General features: G+C 34.4%; 1 protein-coding gene across 10 annotated transcripts; it reads left to right on the forward strand.

The window, feature by feature from the left end:
- The first annotated feature begins 139 nt into the window (after window positions 1-139).
- On the forward strand, window positions 140-27,080 carry INTS13 (integrator complex subunit 13). 10 transcript variants are annotated; one of them, XM_027592911.2, is made up of 18 exons: window positions 140-304; window positions 618-723; window positions 1,694-1,929; window positions 3,896-3,970; window positions 7,883-8,085; window positions 8,460-8,540; window positions 9,597-9,687; window positions 11,051-11,179; window positions 12,703-12,787; window positions 15,469-15,558; window positions 15,747-15,854; window positions 16,921-17,099; window positions 18,211-18,381; window positions 18,624-18,778; window positions 19,439-19,669; window positions 21,016-21,155; window positions 25,824-25,959; window positions 26,718-27,080. In XM_027592911.2, the coding sequence occupies exons 3-18, from the start codon at window positions 1,705-1,707 to the stop codon at window positions 26,755-26,757; spliced, it is 2,139 nt and encodes a 712-aa protein (XP_027448712.1). In that variant the 5' UTR covers window positions 140-304; window positions 618-723; window positions 1,694-1,704; the 3' UTR covers window positions 26,758-27,080. The 10 variants fall into 10 exon arrangements, with proteins under 10 accessions (XP_027448712.1, XP_027448711.1, XP_027448715.1 ...); XM_027592912.1 differs by having other exon boundaries at window positions 204-227; XM_027592913.2 differs by having other exon boundaries at window positions 226-258.

Below are 27,080 nucleotides of genomic sequence, written 5' to 3' on the forward strand. Positions count from 1 at the left end.
GCAGAGCCGAGAGATTTATTTGCGGCTTCTCGCAGACATGCGCGAGAGGTGGGGCGGTTCTCTTCTACGTCCCTCCCCATCAGTCTACTCAGGCTTCTGCTTGCCTTCTCGTAAAGTGTCGCGAGTTTTGCTAGGGGAAGTCGACCTGGGTGGAGAGACCGAGAAGGGGAGGCCGGGTGGGAGGGCCTTGCGCTTAAGGGGCCGCGGCTGGTTTAGCCGGTGCTGTGGTTGGTACTTCGCTGTTGGGGAGGCTCTGAGGTCGCCTGGATCAATCTTCCCAATGGGTTATTGGGAAAATTAACGGGTAGAAAATCTTGAGGGTCGGAGGCATTTTTCCTTGGCCCCGCCCTCTTCCCGTTCTGCGAGCTGGGCGTCTGGCCCACCGAGGGGGAAGGGCAGCTTGGCGGGGCCGAGGAAGAGGGCTTTGCGCACGCGCGTGTCCGAGTGTGTGTGTGTGTGTGTGTGTGTGTGTGTGTGTGTGTGTGTGTGTGTGTGAGAGTGTGAGTGAGTGTGAGTTCACGCGCGCGCGCGCGCGCTCCTGCATTTAGGAAGCCTGGGAAGGACCGGTGTGCTAGGAGATGAGCGGGGAAAACATAGTCCCCTGTCTTTGGTACCAGACACTCCTGACTGTGCGCTGACCCTCCCCACCCAGCCAGCAGCCTTTTCCAGAGAGGCTGTGGTCCATAGCCTCTGTTCGTTTTCACTGCAGGACCAGGCACGAAAGTAAGCGAACCTCGATCCTGAGGTCTTCCCTATCCACTCACCTTGTACTTTCCACCCCCCACCCTCCAGCAGAGTGTGTTTAGGTTTCTCAAAGAGTTTGCATGAAGGGGAAATGCGTTTGAAAGCAGAAGAAAATAGCTAGATCGTAAAAAGTCAGTTCGTGTTGATGAACACTTTTGCTCTGCTTACCATGTGCTTTTTGAATGTGGATTGTCTATTCAGTATAAGGTTTCATTAGCGAAACAAGGGAGTTTTTATAAGAAAAAGTTTAAAAGTTTCTCCTCCCCAGCGATGTGAATGGTAGCAACTAAGTTTTTCTGTTCTACATGATAAATTACTGTGGTATTACAAAAAGCTAAGGGGGAGAGTGTGAATTTGGGGTCCTTATTTTAATTTGAAGACCCGATATGCAGTTGTCTTAGGAGATGTTTATTATATTTGGGGCTTTCCTTTTGCTGTCACTCCTCTTTCCTGTTAATTCTGGCCCACCTCAACCTTTTTCAGAAGTCTTGAGACTTTGGAGGGAAGTCCAAACTGCTGACTTGGGTTAGTTTGGGGGTTTATATGTGATTGATGTCAATTAGCAAGAATCATCAGAAGTGTATTTTAAGAGTATTTGTCATTTATTATGTTTGGTGTTATGTAAGGAAATCAAGTACAATTATTTGTAAACATTATTTTCTGACAATTTTAAGTTCATTCAAAAAGCAAAAAATATATATGGACTGTAATTTTGCCTGTGACTGATAGAGTGACCGCTTAATATGGTGTAGCTTATCCCTTCAATTGATAGTTACTTTCTGGTCATGACCTAATTAAATTTTGTCCTTTGTTGGATAAATTTCTTTGAATACTGATTATTCATGTTCCCTACCAAATCTTTTTGAGGAAAAGACATTAATTAGGAACAATGTAAGGGTATTAAATGTCATGTATGAGACATTTGGCTAATATATTTTATCCCTTCCAGGTTAAAACAAAATGAAGATTTTTTCTGAATCTCATAAAACAGTATTTGTTGTAGATCACTGCCCTTACATGGCAGAATCATGCAGACAGCATGTCGAGTTTGATATGCTGGTGAAGAATAGGACCCAAGGAATCATCCCTTTGGCACCCATATCTAAATCATTGTGGACTTGTTCGGTAGAATCTTCCATGGAATATTGTAGAATAATGTATGATATATTTCCTTTCAAAAAGCTGGTGAGTGTGAAGTACAAGCAAAGTCATGATTTTGGGGGATGGACTTAACTGCCTGTTATATTTTTTACATAAGAATTTACTATAGATTTGACTTAAAACTGTTTACTACTTTAAAAATGTGGTATGTAGAACTCTGAGGAATAACATGCTATGTATATTTAATTGCGGCCAACAATAATAAAGCTAACAGTTATGGAGCATTTACATGTGCCAGTCATTTCCAAAGTGCTTCATATTTATTAACTTTTTTAATTCTCACAACAATCCTATAAGGTAGCTACTGTAATTACTGGGACAGTATTCAAAGTATATAATAACCAGAATAGAATTGAGAATAACCATTGAGAACTGTTGCCAGCCTAAGCAGAAGGGATGTTGGGTGTAAGCAATGTCAGACTGTGTTGGTATGTATCATCTGAATATCAGCTTTGTTTATTTTGCCATGTTGGAGATCTAGAAATTGAGGTAAAGAGAAGAAACTTGTCCTGAGTCACACAGCTAGTTAGAGGCAGAACCAGCATTTGAACCTAAGCAGGCTGGCTGCTTATAGTTTTAGTGAATGTACACTAAACTGCTGCAGGATTTGGCCTTATTAGAAAGAAAAACTCTTAAGAATGCTAAGTGGAAATTGTTTTTTTCCCCAAGAAGAGATATTGAGGATTGACAGATTCCAAATATGAAAATTATCTTCAGGTTTCATCATCTCAGCTGTTTTATTTTGGGAGTCATTTGGTTAGCCACAAGTGAATGATTTGCTTTGTCTCTTCTGGAGCAGCCTAGGCTGGGACCTAGCCAGTTCTTAGACTAGCACAGGCAGGGCAGTAACAGTAAGGCTGAACACGGAGAATCTAATACATTCAGCTATAATCCAAATTAAAATGGAGTTGTTTTTAGTCCCTCTGTAAATTGTGCATGATGTAGGGTAAAGGAACATGAAGGGGAGGATAAGTAGTAATTTAGGATGCAGGCTTTGGTTCAAATTCTGGCATCATTAGCTACCAGAGTGTGACCTTGATCATATTGCTTAATTTCTCTAAGCTTCAGTTTCCTCCCATGTAAGCATAACACCTCTTTCTATGATGTAAGATTTCAATGAGGTAATATAACTAAAGTGGCTAGTAGAGTATGTCCCTGTCGGAAAAGCCTTAGGAGAGAAGACTACTTAATCAAATTTATTAGGGATGCACAACTCAAATTTCGTGGATAGTAGGAAAAAAGATCATGGATTAGATCATATAGTCCAGGGGAAAGAAATAATCTCACCCTCCTTCAAAAGGGAGCGATCATCATTTTATATATTTTCTAATATATCCTTCCTAGCATTATCATCTTTCTCAATAGTATTTTTTGGTTTGCATTTTACTTTAGAATAAAGTCCAAATGCACTATTTTGACTTTCAGTGCCTTTTGTGATAGGCTACTACCTATTTCTCTGAGCTTATCTCCCACCCCTTTGCCTGCTCTGACCTTTTCACCTTTTTGAGGGTACACATTTAGAGGCCTTTGCATTTGCTGTTTGCTGTACCAGGAATTCTCTATCCCCAGCTCCATTTATGGCTGGTTTCTTTTGGTCATTTGGATTCCAATCAACTTCCAGTTCTATAGAGAGCCCTTCTCCGACCACCCAACCTAAAGCAGCTAACCAGTTTCGTTTTCATAGCATTTATCACTCACTGAAATTATCTTGTGCATTTATTTGTTTGTATTCTTTCTGTACTGCCCTCTATCTTACCACTATCCCCAAACCCCTTTCCCCACATTGTGAGTGATACAACTTTTATTCATAGCTGTATTCCCAAATCCCCAGTGCCAAGGATGGCACCTGGCATATACTAGGCATTCTGTAACTTTAAAGTGAACGAATGAATCAGCAAGCCAGTGCTAGAGACTGCATATTATTTTTAAAATATGGTGTGGTTGAGTGGAATTGGATGTGAATACTAATTATGTCTTTAAAATCTATCAGGTGAATTTCATTGTGAGTGACTCTGGAGCACATGTTTTAAATTCCTGGACTCAAGAAGACCAAAATTTGCAGGAGGTATGGTTAGGTTTTGAGCTGTGGCCATTTTTGAAAATTATCTGAATGTGGTAATACTTTCTTGAAAAATGATTTAAAAATTTTTTTATCAGTATAGTATTTGCACATAGTTTTAAAACAACTAATGCTAAAGGAAAAACAGCTATCTTCATTCCAGTGTTTTCTCACTTCATAGAAGCAAACTTTCAACTCTAGCTCATCTAGTATGTACTTCCATATTTCTAAATAACAGTTTTTGCTGCTATTGATAGAGTTCTCAATTTAAGCTTTATTTTTTGTTGTTATTGTTACACTTGATCTTAGCCAAAAGGCCGAGAAGTGATTATCGTTATTGTTAATGAAGATTTAACTTATATCTTTCCTGCCACCCATGCCCTTATGCCTGCCCTCTTCCTTTCCCTCATTTTCTGTGTTGTTACATCAGAATTTTCATTAATTTTAAAATTGCATATTTGCATGATGATATCTATATAAAGTGTTATTCACTGCTAAGCTAAGTAGTATATGTGGTTATTTCCTTTCTCTTTTTTTTTTAGGTTTTATTGAGATATTGACATACAGCAGTGTATAAGTTTAAGGTGTACAACATAATGATTTGACTTACATATTCTGTCCTTTTTTGTGTAACTTTGTTTTTTCCTGCAATTTATCATTTCCTTTTTTGCTTAATTTGGTTAATTTTATGTGTATTTGTTGCTGCATTTCCTCATGTCTCTACAAAACTTTCAATATTTTTATCATAAATGTATGAGAAATTTAGCATCTTGTTTTTTTTCTTGAAAAACTTCTTGGAGCACAGTCTTTTCCTCTAGTTTGTACTAGGCCTGGTACTTTTTAAACATTATTTGTCTAAGGATATTGAGATTTGTGATTATATTCTTTGTTGTTGCTGAGTTGGATGGAAGACTTCAGTTTACTGGGTTCTTTATTGATGAATACGAATATGAGAGACAGGCATTAGTGAGATATTTGAATACAGTTTTTTGAATGATTTCATGTTAAAATTTTTTTGTTAATGGATATCCTTCAATGGAAATAATCTCATCTAGATGTGTTGTAAATGGAACATTTTTAAAGAAAATGTGTTTATCACTGTATTTGGCCTTAAAATGTTGTGATTAGTGTTATAATATGTAAACATATCTAATCTTTTAGTCTTGAGGTAACTCACTCGAGCAGTAGGCTTTTATTGGTTTGGCTTTGCATTACTCCAGAGTATTCTTTATTCTTTATTTACTTTAAAAAATAATGTTAAGGATTCTGTATATTCTTTCTGCATTGTCTTTTTTGAAAGGGCATGTATTTTGCCTTAATGTCTTTTAAGAGGTACTATGAAGGAAGCTTGAAGCCTCTCTAGTTGTGTATGAATAAAAATCAGTACAAATTCATATAGGTTTTCCTTCCTTCCCCTCTGCAGTGCAGTAAAATTTGGCATTTGATAATGGTACGTATGCTAATGATAAGAGAATTGCTACTTCCCTCTGCTTTCTCAGTATGAAGGCATACTGTATCATGCTGATTGCTTTTAAATTGTGAACAGAAGGGGAAACTAGTTAGGAAGGCAACTATATAGCAGATCACTGTGTTTAAGATTATATAAAATCATTGACATTTTGTATAAGTTATGTATAATCTTGTTTGGGTTAACACATTTAATGTTTAGCTTTGGTTATCCATGTCACACCTTTCCCTAGTTACTGTGAACAATCATGAGTAACAAGTGAAGTAGACTGAAGATGAATTTTGGGGCTAGAAGAACTGTAAACATCCTTTGCTTCGACTCCTTCGATGAGGCCCACAGGAGCCAGAGGTTGTTTGACTTATATACCTGGGTCCAGGGCTCTTTCTGTTATAGCACATAACTCTATCCTATACATTTTAAATTTTATCACCAAAAATTGTTGGAGTTCAGAAGTTTGGGTCTGGTTTTTATAGGTTCAAATATAGTTTGAAAGTTTTGCACTAATGTGAGACAGGTTAGATTATTTTCACTTTCAGGTTAGGAGAGATTGACCAGGGTTACACAGTATTAAGAGGCATAGCCAGAATTTCATTCCTTCTCTGTCTGACTCCAAAAGTTAAGCTTGCTTTCTGCTACTTTCCACAGGACCACAACATCCCTAAAAAGCTACTTTTTATTGAGTTTCTCCTATGTACCAGGGACTTTGTATAGTCATCTACACAGTCTTTTTTTTCTTTCTTTTCTGATTACTTTTTATGAATAGGTTAATACCTATATAGTTTAGAAATTAAGTTTACATATATACATACACATGTACTTATGTACACTTATACATATGTGTATGTGTAGTAAAAGGTAAACCTTGAAAACTTTCTAGTTCATCCCCTGACCTAATTAGTGATGTGCTAGACCCCACTTATACCAACTTGGGAGAGATGAATATGTTCAACTCCTATCAACTTTGTGTTCAGTGAAGCTTGAAATCTGCCATGGTGGGAGTATTTTATTTAACCATAGATATTGGCAAACACAAATTAGGGATTCCCCCCACCCCTGACTTTGGAGAGCTGATTTACCAGCAAATCAGTGTTTATCCCCACCACTATTAGTTTTTTATGGCTCATTCCAGAGTGTCTTTATGCATATATAAAGCAAAGTGCTTCCAGTTTGTTCTCTTTCAAGATTGTTTTGCCTGTTCTCTGACCCTTGCAATTCCATATGAATTTTAGAATCACCATGTCAGTTTCTACAGAGAAACCAGTTGGGATTCTGACATGGATTAAGTTTAATCTATAGTTCAGTTTGAGTAATGTTACCATTTTCACAATATTAAGTCTTCCAACCCATGAACATGGGATGTTTTACATTCATTTAGATCTTTAATTTCTTTCAACAATGTTTTTTAGTTCTCAGTTGTAAAATTTGCATTTCTCTTGTTGATTTTATTCTTTTTGGTGCTATTATAAGTGGAATTGTTTTCATTTTCGGCTTGTTCATTGGAAGTGTGTAGCAGTACAATTTGTTTTTTTGTATTTTGTATCCTGCAAATTGCTGAACTTGCTTATCATTTCTAATAGCTTTTTAGTGGATTCCTTATGATTTTCTACATACAAGATCACATAGGGGCACCTGGGTAGCTCAGTTGGTTAAGCATCTGCCTTTAGCCCAGGTCATGATCCCAGGGTCCTGGGATCGAGCCCTGCATCAGGCTCCAGCCCTGCATCGGGCTCCCTGCTCTGCTGCAGGGAACCTGCTTCTGCAGCTACCCCTACTTGTGCTCACTCTCTCTCTCTCCCTCTCTCTTTCAAGTAAATAAAAATCTTTAAAAAACAAAAACAAAAACAAAACACGAAGAAACTTAAAAAAAAGATCATATCATCTGCAACATAGAGATAATTTTACTTCTTCCTTTCCAGTCTGGGTTCCCTTTATTTCTTTTTCTTAATTGCCCTGGCTAGGCATCTCCAGTATAACGTGGAATAGAAGTGATGAGAGAGGACATCCTTCTTTTGTTCCTGATTTTAGAGGGAACATGTCCAGCCTTCACTATTAAGCATGCTGTCATCTGTAGGTTTTTCATAGGTGCCATTTTCTGCTTGAGGAAGTTCCCTTCTATATCTAGTTAAGTGTTTTTATCATGAAAGGCCTTGGATTTCATGAAATGCTTTTTCTGTGCTTATGAAGATGATCATGTGATTTTTGAAAAATTCTATTGGTATTTACGTTAATTGATTTTCAGATGTTAAATCAACTTTGCGTTCCTGGGATATAAGTCCCACTTTGTCATGGTGTATAATTCTTTTTATATGTTGCTGGATTCCGTTTGCTAGTATTTCATTGAGGATTTTTGTGTCCATATTTGTGAGATATACTGGCTGTAGTTTTCTTGTGATGTCTTTGTCTGACTTGTGATACTCTTGTCAACATAATTATTTTCTCTTTTACTTTAGCTAATGGCAGCATTAGCTGCTGTTGGACCTCCTAATCCACGAGCAGATCCAGAATGCTGCAGCATTTTGCATGGTCTCGTTGCAGCAGTGGAAACCCTGTGTAAAATTACAGAATACCAACATGAGGCTCGTACTCTACTAATGGAAAATGCAGAACGTGTTGGTAATAGAGGACGAATAATTTGCATTACTAATGCAAAAAGGTGAGACATTAATCACAGTAATTCTTTCACTGAGGGAATTTTAATATCTTATTACAATTTTTATTTTAAAAAACAGGGACAGCATCTTCGCATTTAAGCATATCTCAAGTAGCCTTTCTAATACTGAAGCCATATTTATCCAGTTCTAAAATAAAGATTCATTTCAGTGAAAGCTGTTTAGATTGTCATTACATAGGTTAATTTGACTTTTTTCTCATTTAGTTTTTCAGCTGATTCTTTGGTATTGTGAATGAACATGATAAAGACAGTCCTTATTGAAGTAATTTTAAGTGCCTATAAAAAGATACTACAGCTGAATAGTGTGTTTAGTTTTTTTTACTGTTTATTCAAGTTTGTTCTTTTTTATGCCGTAGTGATAGTCATGTGCGAATGCTTGAGGACTGTGTCCAGGAAACAATTCATGAGCATAACAAGCTTGCTGCAAATTCAGATCAGTGAGTATAATCATAAGTGAAATAAATATTCCATTTTATAGTCATGTATTTCATGATAATTATTCCAATAATTGTAATAGTAATGGGTGGCATTCCTTTGAATTCGCCACTGGCTCTACAGATTAGCCAGAAACTGTATGTTTGATCAGAAGATTTTTCCATTTTCTCTTTCACTTTAAAATTTTACTTTTTTTTGACAGGAAAGGTGATCGGAAGGATAAAATAATACTATACATTTATAAAGCATATTTGTTTTGATGGCTTGCTCTCATACTTTGTGTTACAAATTTATAAAATGAACAGATTATTTGTAGCATTATTGAATATGTACCAAATCAAAACATAACAACTAATTGCAATTTATGAATTTTTTTAAAAGAATAAAGCTGGGGCGCCTGGGTGGCTCAGTTTGTTGAGTGTCCGATTCTTGACTTTGGCTCGGGTCATGATCTCAGGGTCGTGAGATTAAGCCCCGTGTTGGTCTTGGCTCTGAGCATGGAGCCTGCTTAGGGTTCAGGGTTCTCTTTCTCCCTCTGCCCTTTACCCCACCCCGCATCCACTCAAAAATAAATAAACAAAGTTATTAAAGACAAGCTTAGGACAGTTGCAATGTGGAGTTTATATTAGATTGAGCTCTTACTAATTTTCTTAAGTGGAGTACTAGTATTGTTAATGAGTAGGATTATTTTCAATTATTACCTGATTTTGTCCTTAAAAATCATTAGTAAAAGGGAAACCAATATACAATATATTCATTGTCTCTGTGGCAGATATCTGTTGAAAATTATTCCTGATTATGAGATTTTCCTTTATTTTATTTTTCAAACACACAAAAAAGTATCATTTTTGCATTTGGACTAAATTCATATATTCATTAAATGTTCATACTAGTACAGCAGTTATACAGTTTTTCTAAATATTTAACTTTTGTGTTAACAGTAATATCTGATTATAGAGATACACTGTTTTGGTATATTAAACTTTTAATAGTTTACCTACCTGGATTCTTTAAATACAATGTATTCCTACATTCTAAGTAGAAAGTTTCTCTTTAAGTCTCATGCAGATTCAGAAGTGTGAGCTGGTCTTGATCCATACTTACGCAGTTGGTGAAGACAGCCTTGTATCTGATCGTCCTAAAAAGGAGGTAAGTGCGGAAGTAATGGAAGGAAAGATCACTGTTATTTATTAATAATAAGCGCTAAGAAGGGTTAGCATAAAAATGATCACAATGCCAACATTTTCTGCCAAGAAGATGTTTAGAGTTTTCAAAGCAATCTCTCTGGCAAAACACCTAGGTTGATTCTTTATGTTATAATTGTAGATGTTAAAATGTTTTCTGTTTTGCTTGCCTGTTGAAGTTTAATTAAATGTGTTGCAAAACCATACATAGTCTGTATTGTTCCTAAAATTTCAATTACTGTAATGGATTTCAGTTGCTTTAATGACTTTTTATTGTATAAAAATCTTTTTTTCATCATTAGAAAGACAATACACTTTTTAACAAAAATAGACTCCAATAACTAATTTTACCTACCCAGAGGACAAAAGGCTAAAACTAATTTCTAATCTTGGTTTTACTTTTTAAATAAATTCAAACAATTTTAAAGGAAAAGATGAGTCTGTTGACTTTTAAATGGATTTACATAACATAATATTCTCCATTAGTGGTGTGTTTAGAAATATAGATGTATGTATTTATATAATTATATTAAATGTGTATGTTCTTATGTTCTGGTTTTTTCATTTAGCCTTAGTTCATATAAATGTGAAGTGTTTCCTTAGTCTGAGTGTTTTATAGTTAAGTGGTATTTTTAGGTCATTAGCTCTGTCATTGTGTTTTTAGGTGGTTTCTAGTGTAAGCCCTTTTTTTGGTTAACTTTTTTCTGCCTCTTTTGATAATGTGGCTGCATGTTGGCTTTATTTTGTGATAACTAAAAATTTATTTACACCAAATATTATACCCTGGACTGAGTGAAGGTTTGTGTTATCTTGTTGTAAGTAACTTTTAGCTGCCTAATCGCATTTATTGGTGACAAAATATGATGTTTGTGGCAATTTCCACATTCTTATTATAATAAGTAGTTTTATCCACAGGGGTTTTTCCTCTCCACAAAATTAATAATTTTTCTACAGTATTTCTGTGGGCCATTTCAGATCCATTTTACATATAGATAAATAGTAAAAATGATAAATTAAATATTTAAAGACTATTCCACTCTGAGTTTCAAGAGGACAAAGACTTTGCGTATTTATTGCTGTATCTTCTAATAGCTCACATAGTTTCTGGCACATAATATAGTAAGTTCTTAAAATGTATCTGTTGAGTGAATGAGTGTATGAAGATTTTTTGCTAAAATAACAATCATAGTTAATCTATGGGCCTTTTTTTATTTTTTCTAAATTCTAAAAAGTGAAAACATTTTATTTCAATCTATAAACATTTTGGCACTAGGTCACACTATATTAATGTTTTATGGGTTTTTTTTTTTTTTTATACTTTTTTGTAGTTATCTCCTGTTTTAACCAGTGAAGTTCATAGTGTTCGTGCAGGACGGCATCTTGCTACCAAATTAAATATTTTAGTACAGCAACATTTTGACTTGGCTTCAACTACTATTACAAATATTCCAATGAAGGTAGGTGGCTCTTTTTCTTGCTATTTTGAAAGCTCTGCTTTGGTTTTTAAATATTTGTTTGACATGTGTTATTTATTTTAATTGAACCTTAACTTTTTCTCCCCATATCATATTTTCTGTTTTGCTAGCCCACATTCAGTGTCTTTGACCAGGTCAGTACATAGTGAAAAGCAACAAGGAAGGATCACAGAACAAAATTCTGTATTTTTCTTTTTAGTAAGAGCACTGTATATCAGCTTTTTTGTTTTTACCTATGTTCTTGTTATTTTCATCAAAATATAATCTATATCTTAAATGATTACTTTTTCTGTGATTCTTTTCTTGACAATTATGTTAGTAGATTTTACTTTGCATCCTAGTGGATTTTTTATTTCCTGTATTTTTGTTCTTTCTCATCTAGTATGAAGGTGTTTGTAACAAATAGGTCTGACTGGGAAAACTAGCTCATAGTTTTAAAAAGTTTATTATATTCTAGCTGAAAAACCAAAGATGTAAGTCATATGATTTTACTAATGGATTTTCTTAGGAATCTGTTGGTATCTGTTCATTTCCATTATTTCATCATTAAGTTGCCTAGGACCAGCACAATGCCTGGCCCATAATAAGCTTCATGTGAATTTTTACTGAGTGGAGTTGAATTTAATTTTATTGGTTATGTTTGCAAATATATAGTCACCATATCTAAAAATTCAAATTGGCTTTAAATCCAGTTTCATTGTTTTGCCACCACATGATGAACATTAATTTAATGATAAATATGATCTGTTCATTATTAATTTCCTCCTGTGCCAGTGGCTGGCTCTTTAATAGAAATTGTAGCCTTATCTAATAGAATGGTTTGGATGAAGAAGCAATTATCAAGTAAATTAGCATAATATATTTTAATATATGTAATTTCATGAATTAGAAGAAAAATACTCTGAGGGTGACAGATACCTTGCTTTTTAAATTTGACCATATTTGTGTGCGACTGGTGTGACTCTTTCTTCAATCTTTGTCTTTTTCTTGTAAATAATATCGAAGTTCTTATTTAATAATCAGTGAAAACAAGTTACTAAACTTGTTTATTAGTCTGTATTTGCTATTTTATATAACTGGTGTTTGCTAATTTCCTATAGGTATTTAAAGATGCTATTTCCTCCTTTAAACAACTATTTCACTTTTAATTTGTATAAACTATTTCAATTACATAATATTTATGTATAAAATGTTTTGGCAAGACAATGCATTTGGAGTAAAAAATCTAAAGTTCTGGAAGAGTCATTTATGTTAATTCTGATGTAATGTAAGAAAAATCATTAAATACTTTATTATTTACATATAGCTAGTAGTTTTCAAATAGAGTTCATATTGCCTTGGAAAACTATTGCATCTTTAAATAGATTAATTACTGAGCAAACTGTCCCATTATAGCTAATTATTGTTGGGTATATTTTACCTTACTTTAAGCAAAAGCAAAATGAATAATTAATAACTTAATTATTTTGAAAATAAAACCAAGTTATTTTAAATTTTGCTTTAAGGAAGAACAACATGCTAATACATCTGCCAATTACGATGTGGAGCTGCTTCATCACAAAGATGCACATGTGGATTTCCTGAAAAGTGGTAAGTAAGAGATCTTGGAAACTAATATTTTGTAAGATCTAATATATGAAAGCATATTAACAACTTTGAGAATTTTGTCAGGAAACAAACCCGATGGACAGTAGTTCATTTCTTTCCCAACCTGTTCCACAGTATTATCTATTAATGACCACGGAACTAACGTTCTGTAGAATTTTCCTCTGGGAAAACTAGGCTACTGGAACAAATACTGAGAAAGATCACCATGATGGTCACGTCATTGTTTCTGTTTTTGCAAGCAAACTACTTTGGGAAAGCAAAAAAAAACAAGAACTGACTTGAAAAAGTGATAGACTCCCAGCTTGCCTGTATAAAACCAGTTGTTTTGAAATTTAAATTCGTTTTCTTTCTTCTAAAAATTGAGTCAGTAGGTCTCATCACCAAAATCATGATTTCTGTAACTGTATGAGCATGGTTTGGAGGAGAAGACTCTGGAGATAATAGATAAAAGTTTTAGCTAAATCTCTGCCACCAGCTAACAAGACCCATGTTTCTAGACTTGAGTTTGCACACTTCACTGAATTAAAGATGCTGATTAGATGAACTGTAATATTCCATCCATTCCTAAAATTCAGTGACATTGCCTTTAAGTGTTGACATTTGGTTAAATCCTTTAGAATGTTTTCTAAGTCGATGCTATCAGAGAATTAAATGGTTGACTTTGATCATGTTGTATGCATCTTTTCTGAAGTTAATACCTTCAACCAGTCATAACATTTGTTATATGTATAAGAAATTTTGAAATTAACCTAATACAAATTTCTAACACAAGAAAAACTATTAAGATAAATGGATATATTAATGTTTAACAAAGGAATGTAAAGAACTTGTTTTTGAAAATATAGTATGTAGAAATTATTAAAAATCTGTGAGGTATTATCAGCTTTTGAAATACTTATTTTTAAAACAAAAAATGTTAAGAGTGTTCTTTGTGACACAGAATAATTCTCTAAGATAGTTATTGATTGACCTGTTGTGTATGTGACACATGGACACCACGTGTAAAAATGCTAGAGTGGCAGTAGGAACAGGGTGCTGTGGGAACACAGGGATTGCATGTGATTATGCCTCCACGAGTTAGGCAAGCTTTCCAGAGATGACATTAGAGCTGGATTTTGATGACTAAGCTTACACTTTAGCCCACATACCTTACCTGAGCTCCAGATCTACAGATTCTACTGCCTAGTTTTATCTATTAGATGTCTCTCAGCCACCTAAAACTCAACATTCCCAAAACAACTTAAGGAGCTCTGCCCACTGAAGTGATCATTGTGGTCTTCTTTTTTTTTTTTCTCTTTCTTTCTTAAAATTTATTTATTTACTTAAGAGTGAGCGAGAGAGACAGCATGAGTGGGGGGGGAAGCCCTGAGGGAGAGGGAGAAGCAGAATCCCTGCTGAGTTCAATCCCAGGACCTGAGATCACGACCTGAACTGTAGGCAGATGCTTAACCTACTGAGCCACCCAGGTGCCCCTTGGTCTTGTAATGTTCCCTCTCTCAGTGAATGACCCTATTGTCTGCTCAGCTGTTGAAGGCAGAAACTTCAGTCATTGTTGAGACATCTGACATTCTTCATATCTAGTCTGTCACCACATTTTCTTGATTTTATCTACTAAGTATCTCTAAAATACATTCATACAACTGCATCTCTACTACCAGCCTATTATTTTCTCACCTAGAGTCCCATAGTAGCCCCCTAAATGGTCTGTCTACTCTTGACCTGCTAGCTAGAATAGCTTTCAGAATGCTAATCCTGACCCTGTTCCCCTCAGGTTACAGTCTTTTACTGCTTTTCTGTTATCCGTAGGATAAAGACCCAACTGTGTAAATGTCTTACCAGGCCCCGCATTGCCTGGTCCGTCCTCCTTTCCATTCTCTTCTCACAACGTACTTCTCTGTTTCAGCCATGCAGACCTGAAGCTCTTCATTCTCCTTCCTGTCACAGTATCTTGGTATCTGCTCTTTTTCTTTCTTGCTCAAATACTCTTCATTTCCTTCAATTTCCTTCATTTCTTTGTTAATTTCTACTTATCCTTTCAGACTGAAACTAGTTTTCCCTTCTCAAAGAAACCTTCCCCTGATGTCTTAGATTAGGTCAGATCTCTGTATAGATGCTCATGTACTGTATACATCTTCTTCAAAGCTTTGTCAACTTTATAGTTTGTGTTTGTTCATTATTATTTTATTAACATCTGTTCACTTTGTTTTACTGTAGACTCCATTAAGGCAAAACATGCTCACTGTTATATCCTTTTATATTTTTACTTTCTAGACTCCTCATTTTTTGTTTCTTCTCATAAATTCATTAGGATTCAGTAAGATCAGTTGTGTATTGTAGATTCCTGAAGGCGTCTTTCAGTATTTAACCATGTTATCTTATCATTTAATGGTGTCAGAGGGGAGCGGTTGTAGATTCTTAAAATTTTTGCTATTGACTTTCAGTGCAGTGACTGAAATTATTAAGATTAATTAATGAGAAATTTGGAGATAATTGAATATTTATTTTAATCAGAGCTAATATCCAAATTCCATTTGGTATTTTTCTAGGAGACTGTATAAAAACGATGTTCTCCCAGAGGTATTTTCTAGAGTTTTGGAAGTCTTGGGTTAACAATTTGAAGTATGTGACCTATTTAGTAATGTTTTTCTGGCTTATTCTTAAAGGTGATACCCACATAGGTGGCAGCAGTAGAGAAGGCTCATTTAAAGAAACGATAACATTGAAGTGGTGCACACCCAGGACAAATAACATTGGTAGGTATTTTAAAGAAATTGAACGAGAAAAAAATAAATCAAAGGTTCTTAAAGTGTATATTTATATATAGGGATCATTAGTTTGTTTCTTTTTGAATTTTTGTTTTTTCATTGTTTTAGGGGCTCAGTGAACATTTTTTTTTTCTCTTTTAATTGTGGAAACATTCCTTTATATTCTTTCAAATCAGTGTTTTCTTCCATTTCAGAATTACACTATTGTACTGGCGCTTACCGAATTTCACCTGTAGACGTAAATAGTAGACCTTCCTCCTGCCTTACTAATTTTCTTCTAAATGGTAATTTTCAACATTTAGTTGTTTTGTCTGAGAATATTACAAGTGAAATTATTAGTAAGAAATGTGAAAATCTGAACTCTAGAAAGCTCTTTAAGATAGTCTAAACATATTTTATCTCCCAAAACTCTTCTAAAGTTGTGTAATCGTAAGTACCCTTTTAGCAGTTTTACTGATGTTTTAAAAATAAGATGTTTTTATGCCTTTAGGATTGTTGTACCTAAGAAAAAGTGTTATTTAATATATTTAAGTATTTTTAATTTAAAAATTTCGTTGTTAGAGTCTAAGTTGATTTTTTTGGTAAAATAATACAGACTATTTTAACCTACTGAATTTTAAATTGCGAAGTATATATGGACTTCTTTTTTGCACAGTTTACCTTGATCATAGATAAATATATTTTCAATATTACACCATATGATTCTTAACACATAGGACTTCAAATCCATGGTTTCCTTGTGTGAAAATTAAAAAAAAATTATTAGAGTTCATTTACTAGATTTAAATTCTTAATTGCTTCTCCAGTGATTCTTGTGATCAGCTAGGTTTGAAACCACTGATGTGATGGGTCAAAATTAAGCAAAATTTGATAAATCAGACTGTATAAAGTCCAGATTAAATAACCTTCAGTCATGTGAAATAGAAAGTAGTTATGATAACCATGCTGGCATATAGGAGGTATTGTGGAAGTGAAAGGAGACTTTGGTTTCTCCCCCAATATTGTGTAGCTTTGATAATTGGAGAATTACCCAGCAGTTGTCTCACTTTTCTTCTTGATGTCCAGGAGAAAAATTTTATGTACTTGTAATGTATGAAGAATGTAACCAAACATTATGTATACCAGAGACCACTATACTTATTTTGGAAAACTGTAAGCTTGGAGTGACCAAGAGAAAGCTAAGGCTAGAATTCAGACTTTTAGGACCTGAAATGCAGATATACTGAATTAGCCAATGCTACTTAAAATATGAGGTTTAATGAAATGAAAAATCTAGACATAAATTTTAAGGGAAAAAATAAGAATTTAAATTGAACTTCATCACTGATAGAATAATCTTGCTTTTGACAGGTCGTTCTGTTTTATTGGAACAACCACGAAAGTCAGGTTCCAAAGTCATTAGTCATATGCTTAGTAGCCATGGAGGAGAGATTTTTTTGCATGTCCTTAGCAGTTCTCGATCCATTCTAGAAGATCCACCTTCAATTAGTGAAGGATGTGGAGGCAGAGTTACAGACTACCGGATCACAGTAAGATTCTAATATTTATAAATTTTATGTTTTGACTCTGTCACCATTCAGCAAGTAGTTATTGAATGCCTATTACATTGCTAAGATCTGTGACAAAATGGGGTTTGAAGAAGTTGATGATATATTCTTATTTTGATTAGGTGGCTTTTCTATAATACTTAGAAGAGCTACTTATCACTTTATAATCTTCCTTATGTATTCAGTGTATATCTAGAAGTATATGGATAGCAATGACACCTGGAATTGTAGGAAAGAATGGAAATTGGTTTGAACTAGTATTTCAGGTGGAAGTTTATTTTCTGGTAACTTAATGGCAAATAAAAACATTTCAATATTTGGTTCCTGCTATTTTGAAATAATACGAAATTTTTGTTATTTAAAGGCATATGCGAGGAAGTTGTGTCTATTTTGGGTAGAAATTCTGTTCTGATTTTAATTTTTCAGTCCCTCTCCTCTCTTTTACATTCAGTACTTCATGGTTGTTTACTTTGAGGTAGTTGTGAAAATTAAATGTGATTAATGTATAGGACTGTACTTTGTAAATCACAAAAATGTTACATACTGCAGGTAATTATTTTTGATTAGGTTTTTCTTTATTATTTTTTTGTCTTTTTTTAATAAGGAGAAAACTAATATTTGTTGTAGAAAATTTAGGGACTATAGATACTTTTTTAAAAATCAAAAACAAAGACTATAAATTACCTTTTATTCCATCATTCAAAGATAACCATTGTTAACATTTTGATGTTATGTCAAGGTAATTTTTAAGTAAGCATTGGTATTCTAATATGATTAATCCCTTCTTTTATCTGTGTATGATATAAAAGAGTTAAATTATAGAAGTGAAAAAAATGAGTGTTCCTTGGTTTTTAAAAAGTCAAAAGAACCATGAATGCATTTATGTTTGAGGCTTTCTTCACCTCCACCATAACAAAGGCTGATAGGCTTCATGTTCAAAAAGAAGGGAAAAAATTAGTAAGGGGACTGTTAGAGAAAATACTTTGTTGCGTATCACAGGACAGAAGACATCAGGGAAACAGACTATTACATGTAATCCATACTGAAACATTAGAAAATAGTTTCTAATTTTATTTTATTTGGTTATCATTAGGATTTTGGTGAATTTATGAGGGAAAACAGATTAACTCCTTTTCTAGACCCCAGATATAAAATCGATGGAAGTCTTGAGATCCCCTTGGAACGAGCAAAAGATCAGTTAGAAAAACACACCCGTTACTGGCCTATGATTATTTCACAAACCACCATTTTTAACATGCAAGCGGTAAGTATTAAATCGTTTTCAACCTTTCTTCTAGATTAGTTACATGTTCTTTACAGATACCATTCCTTGAGCAAAGAATCAAATACATGAGTTTGCTACAGATAAAGAATTACTCACAGAAAATTGAAATGATTATAGGTCACCATGGTGATGTTTAAAATCAATTGATGTTCTCCCTAGATGCTTTGATGTTTGATTTTCAAGACAGATTTTCTTTTTATTTCTTAAAAAAATTCTAACAGGTAGTTCCATTAGCCAGTGTTATTGTGAAAGAATCTTTGACAGAAGAAGATGTGTTAAACTGTCAAAAAACAATATACAACTTAGTTGATATGGAAAGGAAAAATGATCCTCTGCCTATTTCCACAGTTGGTACAAGAGGAAAAGGCCCTAAGAGGTAGTTTTTTTCTTACTTTCTCTATATATCGCATCACTTGATAATACTGTTTTTGAAGCTAACTTATTTCATATGTAAATTATGTGGTTGGAGATGTGTATATATATATATGTATATATATATATATATATACACACACACACACACATAGATATGATTGAGATGATATAAAATACAGAATAGCAGAATTGGATATTTTAACTTAGGATTACACCATGAACTGTCTCGGAAGAAAAAGTCCATGTTTAATGATTCCTTTTACTTTATTTTACCAGTAGCAAGTGACACTTCAGTAATTATTTAAAGAGTATTTCTAAGAACCTTATTTTATTATTATTTTTTATTGTTATGTTAATCACCATACATGTCATCATTAGTTCTTGATGTAGTGCTTCGTGATTCATTGTTTGTGCATAACACCCAGTGCTCCACGCAGAACGTGCCCTCTTTAATACCCATCACCAGGCTAACCCATCCCCCCACCCTCCTCCCCTCTAGAACCCTCAGTCTGTTTTTTAGAGTCCATCGTCTCTCATGGTTCGTCTCCCCCTCCGACTTACTCCCCTTCATTCTACCCGTCCTGCTATCTTCTTCTTTTTCTTTTATCTTAACATATGTTGCATTATTTGCTAAGAACCTTATTTTAAATCTTTACTTCAGAGATGAACAATACCGTATCATGTGGAATGAGTTAGAAACCCTTGTTAGAGCTCATATCAACAACTCGGAGAAACATCAGAGAGTTTTGGAATGTCTGATGGCATGTAGGAGCAAACCCCCAGAAGAAGAAGAACGAAAGAAACGAGGAAGAAAGAGGGAGGACAAAGAGGACAAATCGGAGAAGGCAGTGAAAGATTATGAACAGGAGAAATCTTGGCAAGATTCAGAGAGGTGACCTGTTGATAATAGAGTACCATGGTGTCTTTTGGCATATCACATGCTGCATATAGCACATTCATACATTCATTTAATATGTGTTTATTTCATTTTATAACTGTGACTCTATCATTTTTAAAATCTAAGATGTCTTGTTGGGGTTAAGAGTTGTGGGGACACCTCAGCGGCTCAGCTGGTTAAGCATCTGACTTGGTTTCAGCTCAGGTCATGATCTCAGGGTTGTGAGATGGAGCCCCAAGTTGGGCCCTCACTAGGCGGGGAGCCTGCTTAAGATTCTCTCCCTCTCCCTCTGCCCTTACCGTGTTACCCCTGCGTGCGTGTGCACGCACACATGTGTGCTCTCGCTCTCTCTCTCTCTCTCTCTCAAAAAAAAAAAGAGTTGTAATTTTTTTTTTACTGTTGGTGCAAAGGTAGTGTTTAATTTTTTCCTAATGAACTTCTGAAAGTCATAATATACCATGTTTGGTATCAGTCTTTGCTTTATCTGTTATGAATATCAAAGACATGGTTTTATTTCTTTGTTCAGTAAATACTGAATGCCTTGGATGTGTCAAGCATTTGGTGTAAGATTCTTGCCCTGGAAGAAGGGACAGTGTTGTGGTAGAGATAGGTATGTAAGTTACTGATGACAGCAAAATGTGGAAGATGGGAGTATTTTGAAGATAATTTAGAAATCATATCATTTCATCCAAAAATAAGTAGAACATTTTATTCTCTTTGACCATAGAAGTTCATTTCTTTCTTAGGGCTACTGAACTTCTGAAACAGAATTAGCTCTTTTTAAGAATAGGGGGGAAAAGGTATTCTCATTCAGACACCACTGATCTTCTTTATATATTTTGAGGTGTTTCTGTTCTCTGTTGAAACTCAAAATGAGCTTGGAGTTTAGTTCTTAATTTGTGGAATGTAAATACATTTCCACAGCATATAAACCAGGACACAAATGGTAGTAGATTTCTTAATCTTATTTGTAATTTGAAATAGTATTTTGTCCATATTTGTAAAAATTAAAATTGTGACATTTCTTCTGAAGATCACATTTCTGACAGTTTTAAATTTAACTTCTTAAATTTTCCTCCCATTTTTTCTTATTTTACAGCGAACTATATTACTGAATTACTATATTATGATGATGAAGGAAAAGAGAGACTTGTGTTTAATTCATTAAGTTCTCTTACCTGATTTTAGGTTGAGGTTTATCTTTTGATTAGTTTCTAGGTTTCCTCTGTGAGAGCAACTATCTTTTGTTAAAACCAATTTGTAAAGTCTAGTTTAATTATTGAACCAGTTAGATTTTTAAAAATTTAAACTTTAAATTTTACTATTTGTCCCTCTAAAAGATTAAAAGGAATCTTAGAACGTGGAAAAGAAGAGTTGGCTGAAGCTGAGATTATAAAAGATTCACCTGATTCCCCAGAACCTCCAAACAAAAAGCCCCTTGTTGAGCTGGATGAAACTCCACCAGTAGAAAAATCAAAAGGTAGGGTAAGAACTGTGGTGGTAACTGTGTTTGTAAAAAGATTTCCAATTTAGTTTGTTTTCTGCAGTGTCATTTAATATTGTTGCATATGTGAGGAAGAGCTACTAACTGTTCCTAGATGTTGTTTGGGAGGTTCTCTTTACAGCCTTGTAAAATACAGGCATAAATTTGTATTTGTTGGCATTAAAGGAAAAGTAGTGTCAATATGTTAAAAAAAAAAAAAGATAGAAGGGAAAAATGAAGGGGGGGAATCAGAGGGGGAGACGATCCATGAGAGACTGTGGACTCTGAGAAACAAACTGAGGGTTCTAGAGGGGAGGGGGTGGGGGGATGGGTTAGCCTGGTGATGGGTATTAAAGAGGGCATGTACTGCATAGAGCACTGGGTGTTATACACAAATAATGAATCATGGAACACTACATCAAAAACTAATGATGTAATGTATGGTGATTAACATAACATAATAAATATAAAAAAGGAAAGTAGTGTCATACCTTCATTAATGAAGCCTTTGGAAATAAGGACTATTATTATAAAGTCTGTAAATTATGTACATAATTATGTAATTATGTAAACTTGAATTCATTTATGTTCCTGACTTCATACTAGGTATGCTAGGTTTATTGAACACAACTCTTTTCCTTAAATTCCTACTTAACTTAGGGAAAGATCTAATATTACCAACATCTATAATGTGGTATGGATGAGTTTCAGTAAAGGTATTATAAGTAATACCTTTTCATTGTAAAAAAAAAAAAAAGCCACAATGTTTTAATTTCATTTTATCTCTTATTTATAGACTGAAATGCTTAATTTCTTCTTGAAGGAATTCTGGGTAGCAGAGATATGAATTGGGTTTGGGAGCTCCTGAAATTATAGGCTTTAGTTGTCTTGAGGATAAATTAGATTTAGTCCTTTTAGGATAAATGGCAAATGGTGTAACAAAGGACTGTCTGGTTTCTTGTCACTATGCCTCCCTAAGGCAATAAGACCTGGGGGCTGGCCATATTATGATTTTTGCAGCTCATCCTAGGGAGAAGCCTTGTTTGTTTTTTATATACTTCTCCTGTAGCGTATATGTAATGTGATACATGTAAATATTCTCCATTCACTGATTTCTTTGAAGTCAGAGATAAGGGTGATCTTACCATATTTGCCTTTCAGGCATTTGCCAGAGTGCCTGGAAAATAAATAAATATCTGATACATTATTCTATTTCTCACAGGCCAAAATAGGCCAGTTGATTAGGATGGGAAATTTGGGTTTAATCTAAACAATGTTTGGATGTTGCTTGGAAAATAGAACTCTAGAAATTATTTATTAGTGGTAGAGTCACAAGCAACCAAAACCCTATTAGTAAGAAAATAACTAAATAACTGTGTGTCCATAGGTTGGAATTTATATAGCCGAAGGATAATGATTACTGTTCCCTCTTGCTAATGTGTATCATTCAGATTTCAACTTAAGCAAGTCCTTTTTCAGGAAGGACTTACCTGACCTCCATTCATAATTAAGTTAGGTGCTTCCATTGCACCCCAGGATTACACTGGGGTAGCACTTAGAGTCCTGCATTGACATTGCTTATTGACATCTTGCCTCTACTACTAATCTGAAACATTTTAAAAGATTGGGCTTTTTATTTTTTAGGTAGGCTTCATGCCCAATGTGGGGCTTGAACTCACGGACTGGAGACTCAGAGTCTCATTCTCTACCAGCTGAGCCAGCTGGCTGCCCAAAATGCTGGGGCTTTTTAAAATTTACTGTTACAGGACACCTGGGTGGCTCAGTCCATTAAGCATCTGCCTTCAGCTCAGGTCATGATCCCAGCGTCCTGGGATCAAGTCCCTCATTGGCTCCTTGCTCAGCGGGTAGCCTGCTTCTCCCTCTGCCTGTCACTCCCAGTGCTTGTGCTCCCTCTGTCTCTCTCTCTCTGACAAATAAGTAAATAAAATCTTTAAAAAAATAACAAGAAAAAACAATAAAATACAATTTACTGTTATATCACTACCACTCAATTTCCTGGCCCATAGTAGAAGTTTAATTATTACTTGTTGAATGAGTGAATGAATGAATATATAAGGTAAAGGAAAAAAAGCAGGCTACAAAACCATATATACCAGGATCTCCATTTTATTTTTAAAAAGTCTGTATACACACACACACCTGCTTGTCACTTTATTTTTTTGTCACTTTAAATAGATCCCTGATGCTTCACACACTGGAAGCACTAAATAGAGTGGCCAGTATGAGAAGCAGCTTGGTTGCAAATCGCTGTTTTCAACCCTTGTAACTTTCCTTTCAAGACTGGTACTTGAAATTTGTTTTTTCTTCCATTCTGTTTTACAACCTAAGTCACATGTCTCTTCTGATCAACAACTTATATGGGCCTTTATTATATACTTCAGTTTCATCTGTTTTGGAAAATGACTTCCCAAGACTCCAAAGTAAATTCTGTGGCCTGACATAAACTCTGCATATAACGTTGGGCTATTCCAAACAGGCTGTCTAGATTTGGTGAAAATCTCTTCAGCTGTCTTTGTATGATGCAATATAACAGAAAAACCAAAATGTAATTTTCTTGGCACTGAAGAAAGACTAGAATATTTATAGTTGTTAGAGCCAGGGGTATTATGGTTGATTTTATTTCTTCCTTTATATGTTTTCTAAATTTTATCTAATGAACATGTATTAGTTTTATAATAATAAAAAGAAAAGACTTTTGTTAATTTAGTTTTGGAAAATGTATATGCAGTAATTTTAGCTCGTTTTGGTGTGCAGTTCTGTGAGTTAAACAGTTCCATCACCCAGAAGATTCTCTGGGACTGTCCCTTTATCATCATCTTATACTCTCCTTACCCCAGTCCCGCATAACCATTGATATGTTGCTCTTCCTGTAATTGTGCCTTTTTCAAAATGCCATATAAATGAAATCATAAAGTGTGCTGCTTTTGAGGTTGGCTTATTTGATATAGCATAATGCATTTGAGATTCATCTATGTTGTGTGTTCGTCAGTGGTTTTTTTTTTTTTTTTAACCCATTGTATATAACTAGCTTTATTAGTATCATTTTTCCAAACTGGGTGTATCATTGTGCATTCCCACCAGCAATTAATGAGAGTTCTGGTTGTTCTGCATCCTTGAGAGCACTTGTTGGATTTCTTTCTTTTCTCTTCTGATAGGTATGTAGTGGTATTTCGTTGTGGTTTTCATTTCTGTTTCCCTCATGACTGATGTTGGTGAGCCTCTTTTCATTTGCTTGATTTCCATCTGTATATATTTCTTTAATAAAGGGCTCATTCAGATATTGTGGTTATATTTAAATTGGGTTGTCTGAGAGTTTTTGTTGGATTTTGAGAATTCTTTTATTTTTTCTGGAAACACATGCTTTGTTGGATATGTGATTTGCAAATATTTTCTTCCAATCTGGTTTGTCTTTCTCCAAACAGTGAGTTTTGCAGAGCTGGGATTTCTAATTTTGATGAAGTCCAGTATATCAAAAATTTTTTATGGTTATGCTTTTGGTGTTATCTGTAAGAAATCTTTGCATTGCCCAAAGTCATAGAAGTTTATTCCTACATATTTTTTTAGAAGTTCTATACTTTTAGATTTTACATTTAGGCCATGATCCATTTTGAGTTTTTTTTTTTAATTTTTTCCATATGGTGTAAGATATGAGTCAGTGTTCTTTTTTTGTTTTGTTTTGTTTATGTAATGTCCCAATTGTTCCAGCAGCATTTGTAGAAAAGACTATTTTTTCTTCACTGAATTGCCTTTGTACCTTTATCAGATAACAATTGATTTTATATGTGGGAATCTATTTCTGGGTTTTCTTTTCTGTTCCTTTGGTCCATATGTCTGTCCTTTTGCCTATACAGTACTGTCATGATCACTATAAGCAGAGTCTTAAAATCAGGTAGTGAGTCTTCTAACTTTTTTCTACTTTTCAAAATTGTTTTGGCTATGCTAGTGCTTTGCCTTTTTTTCATGTTGTGCAGGGAAGAAATAACATGGCAAGCTTGAAACTGTTATCATTAAGGTAAAAGCCTGCTTACAAGTTTGGCCCTTGGTTGGCATCTGGGAACTTGGCTTTTAAAACATTCCCTAAAGGATGAAGTTATTTTGTCTTACATCTGAACTGAACACTTGCCTTCCACCTGAGAGTCTGGACTTTTGGTAATTATAGTTTGGCAGAGAATGCTTTTGTGTCCAGCTCTTAATAAAAACCCAGGATTCTGAGTCTTACACGGGCTTTCCTGGCAGAAATTTTGTACACACATGGCTGCATTTTTGCTGCCGGAGGGACTATGCACTTGGTGTGAACCCTCACTGTAGGGAGCAAGCATGGAAAGCCTCCGAGTGGATTCTTCTGTCCTTTGCTTAGTGTATCTTTTGCTCTTACACTGATCTGGCTGTGTACCCTTATTCTGTTGCGGCAGTGATTCTTAGCTCCGACTGTAACTTTATGTTTAACTACTTGAATCCTTCCAGCAAATCACCAAACTAGTAGCTGGTCTTAGGGAACCCCTAAACATTTAGAATAAGGGAAAGATGATATTGCTTTAATTATATAAAATGAATAATAGAACTAAAGGTGAAATTTTTAGATTTGAAAATTTTGAAGTAATGAATTGTTCTACCTTTTTCCTCTTCTTTCACATATAACACCAGGGCCAGTGTCCTTATTATCCCTGTGGAGTAATAGAATCAATACTGCCAATTCTAGAAAACATCAGGAGTTTGCTGGACGTTTGAACTCTGTTAATAACAGAGCTGAATTATATCAACATCTTAAAGAGGAAAATGGGTCTGTATGATTTATTGTAGAAATTGGTTTTCTTAATTGCTTTATTATTAAGTTAAAGTAATAAACTCTGCTTGTTTGTTGGGTTCAGCAGTTTTTTATTACTAATATAATGAGTTGATAACATGTTACTTATAAAGAGAAAAAATTAACTGCTTTGATTCTTGGTACTTATAAAAGACTTGATTATATTGATCGTAACCCTGAAAGTATTTACTCCTTAGAGGATTTCATTGGTCAGTAAACATCATAGAGGGAAAAATCGGGGAACACTTAATGTATAATACTGAATCTTATAAAAAACAGGGGAAAAATACTTTTCTTTAAGTAACACAGTATTAGGAATGTTGACTTTAATTGAATAAGTCTCAGGTATGATTATTTTAATATCCTTTTGGGAAGACCTCTTGAAAATGTATTGGTAAAGGAGTTTCTTTAAGGGAAAAGGAAATAAATTTTTGACTAAATGGTAGAGGTTTTTTTTTCCTTAGTTTTAAGCTTGAGTGGGTATCATGAAAAAAGTGACTTTTGAAATGAAACCTTGGGAAAGTGACTTTATTTCTCTGAGCTTCAGTTTTCTGTCTGTGAAACATGGAAGGTAGAGTAACCAGAGGGACCCTAACTATAGTCCTTTTCTAAAGGACTGATGTTCTTTTGTCCTATGAATATATAGAGTTTAATTTCGTATGAAAGTTGGAGAAAAAATATGGTAGTTACTGAATGTTTTGTTTTACCACTCATTTTTTCTTTCTGTTTTTCAGAATGGAGACAACAGAAAATGGCAAAGCCAGCCGGCAGTGAAGAATGACTTGAGGAACTAAAATTTACTATATTGCATACATATTTTGGGCAGAATTTGATATAAGTACTTTTACAGCAAGATTGTATAGTTATGTTGCCTGGACTGGTTTTTACATTTTTAAAATATTTCAACTAACTTTATCTTTTTTGTATTAATTGTAAAATTGGCACATATATCAAAAAATATACATTTGAAATTTGTCCTCCCAAATCACACAAATTTATTTTATGGTAAAAGGATGTTCCCTCTGGAAATGTTTTTTAAAAAATTCTTAGGCTTCTCTTTTGCCAAATAAAACTGTTAAAATTTCTGAAATGCAAAA

The sequence above is a fragment of the Zalophus californianus genome, chromosome 9, assembly GCF_009762305.2.
Source record: "Zalophus californianus isolate mZalCal1 chromosome 9, mZalCal1.pri.v2, whole genome shotgun sequence".
In the NCBI taxonomy this organism is placed as follows: Eukaryota; Metazoa; Chordata; class Mammalia; order Carnivora; family Otariidae; genus Zalophus; species Zalophus californianus.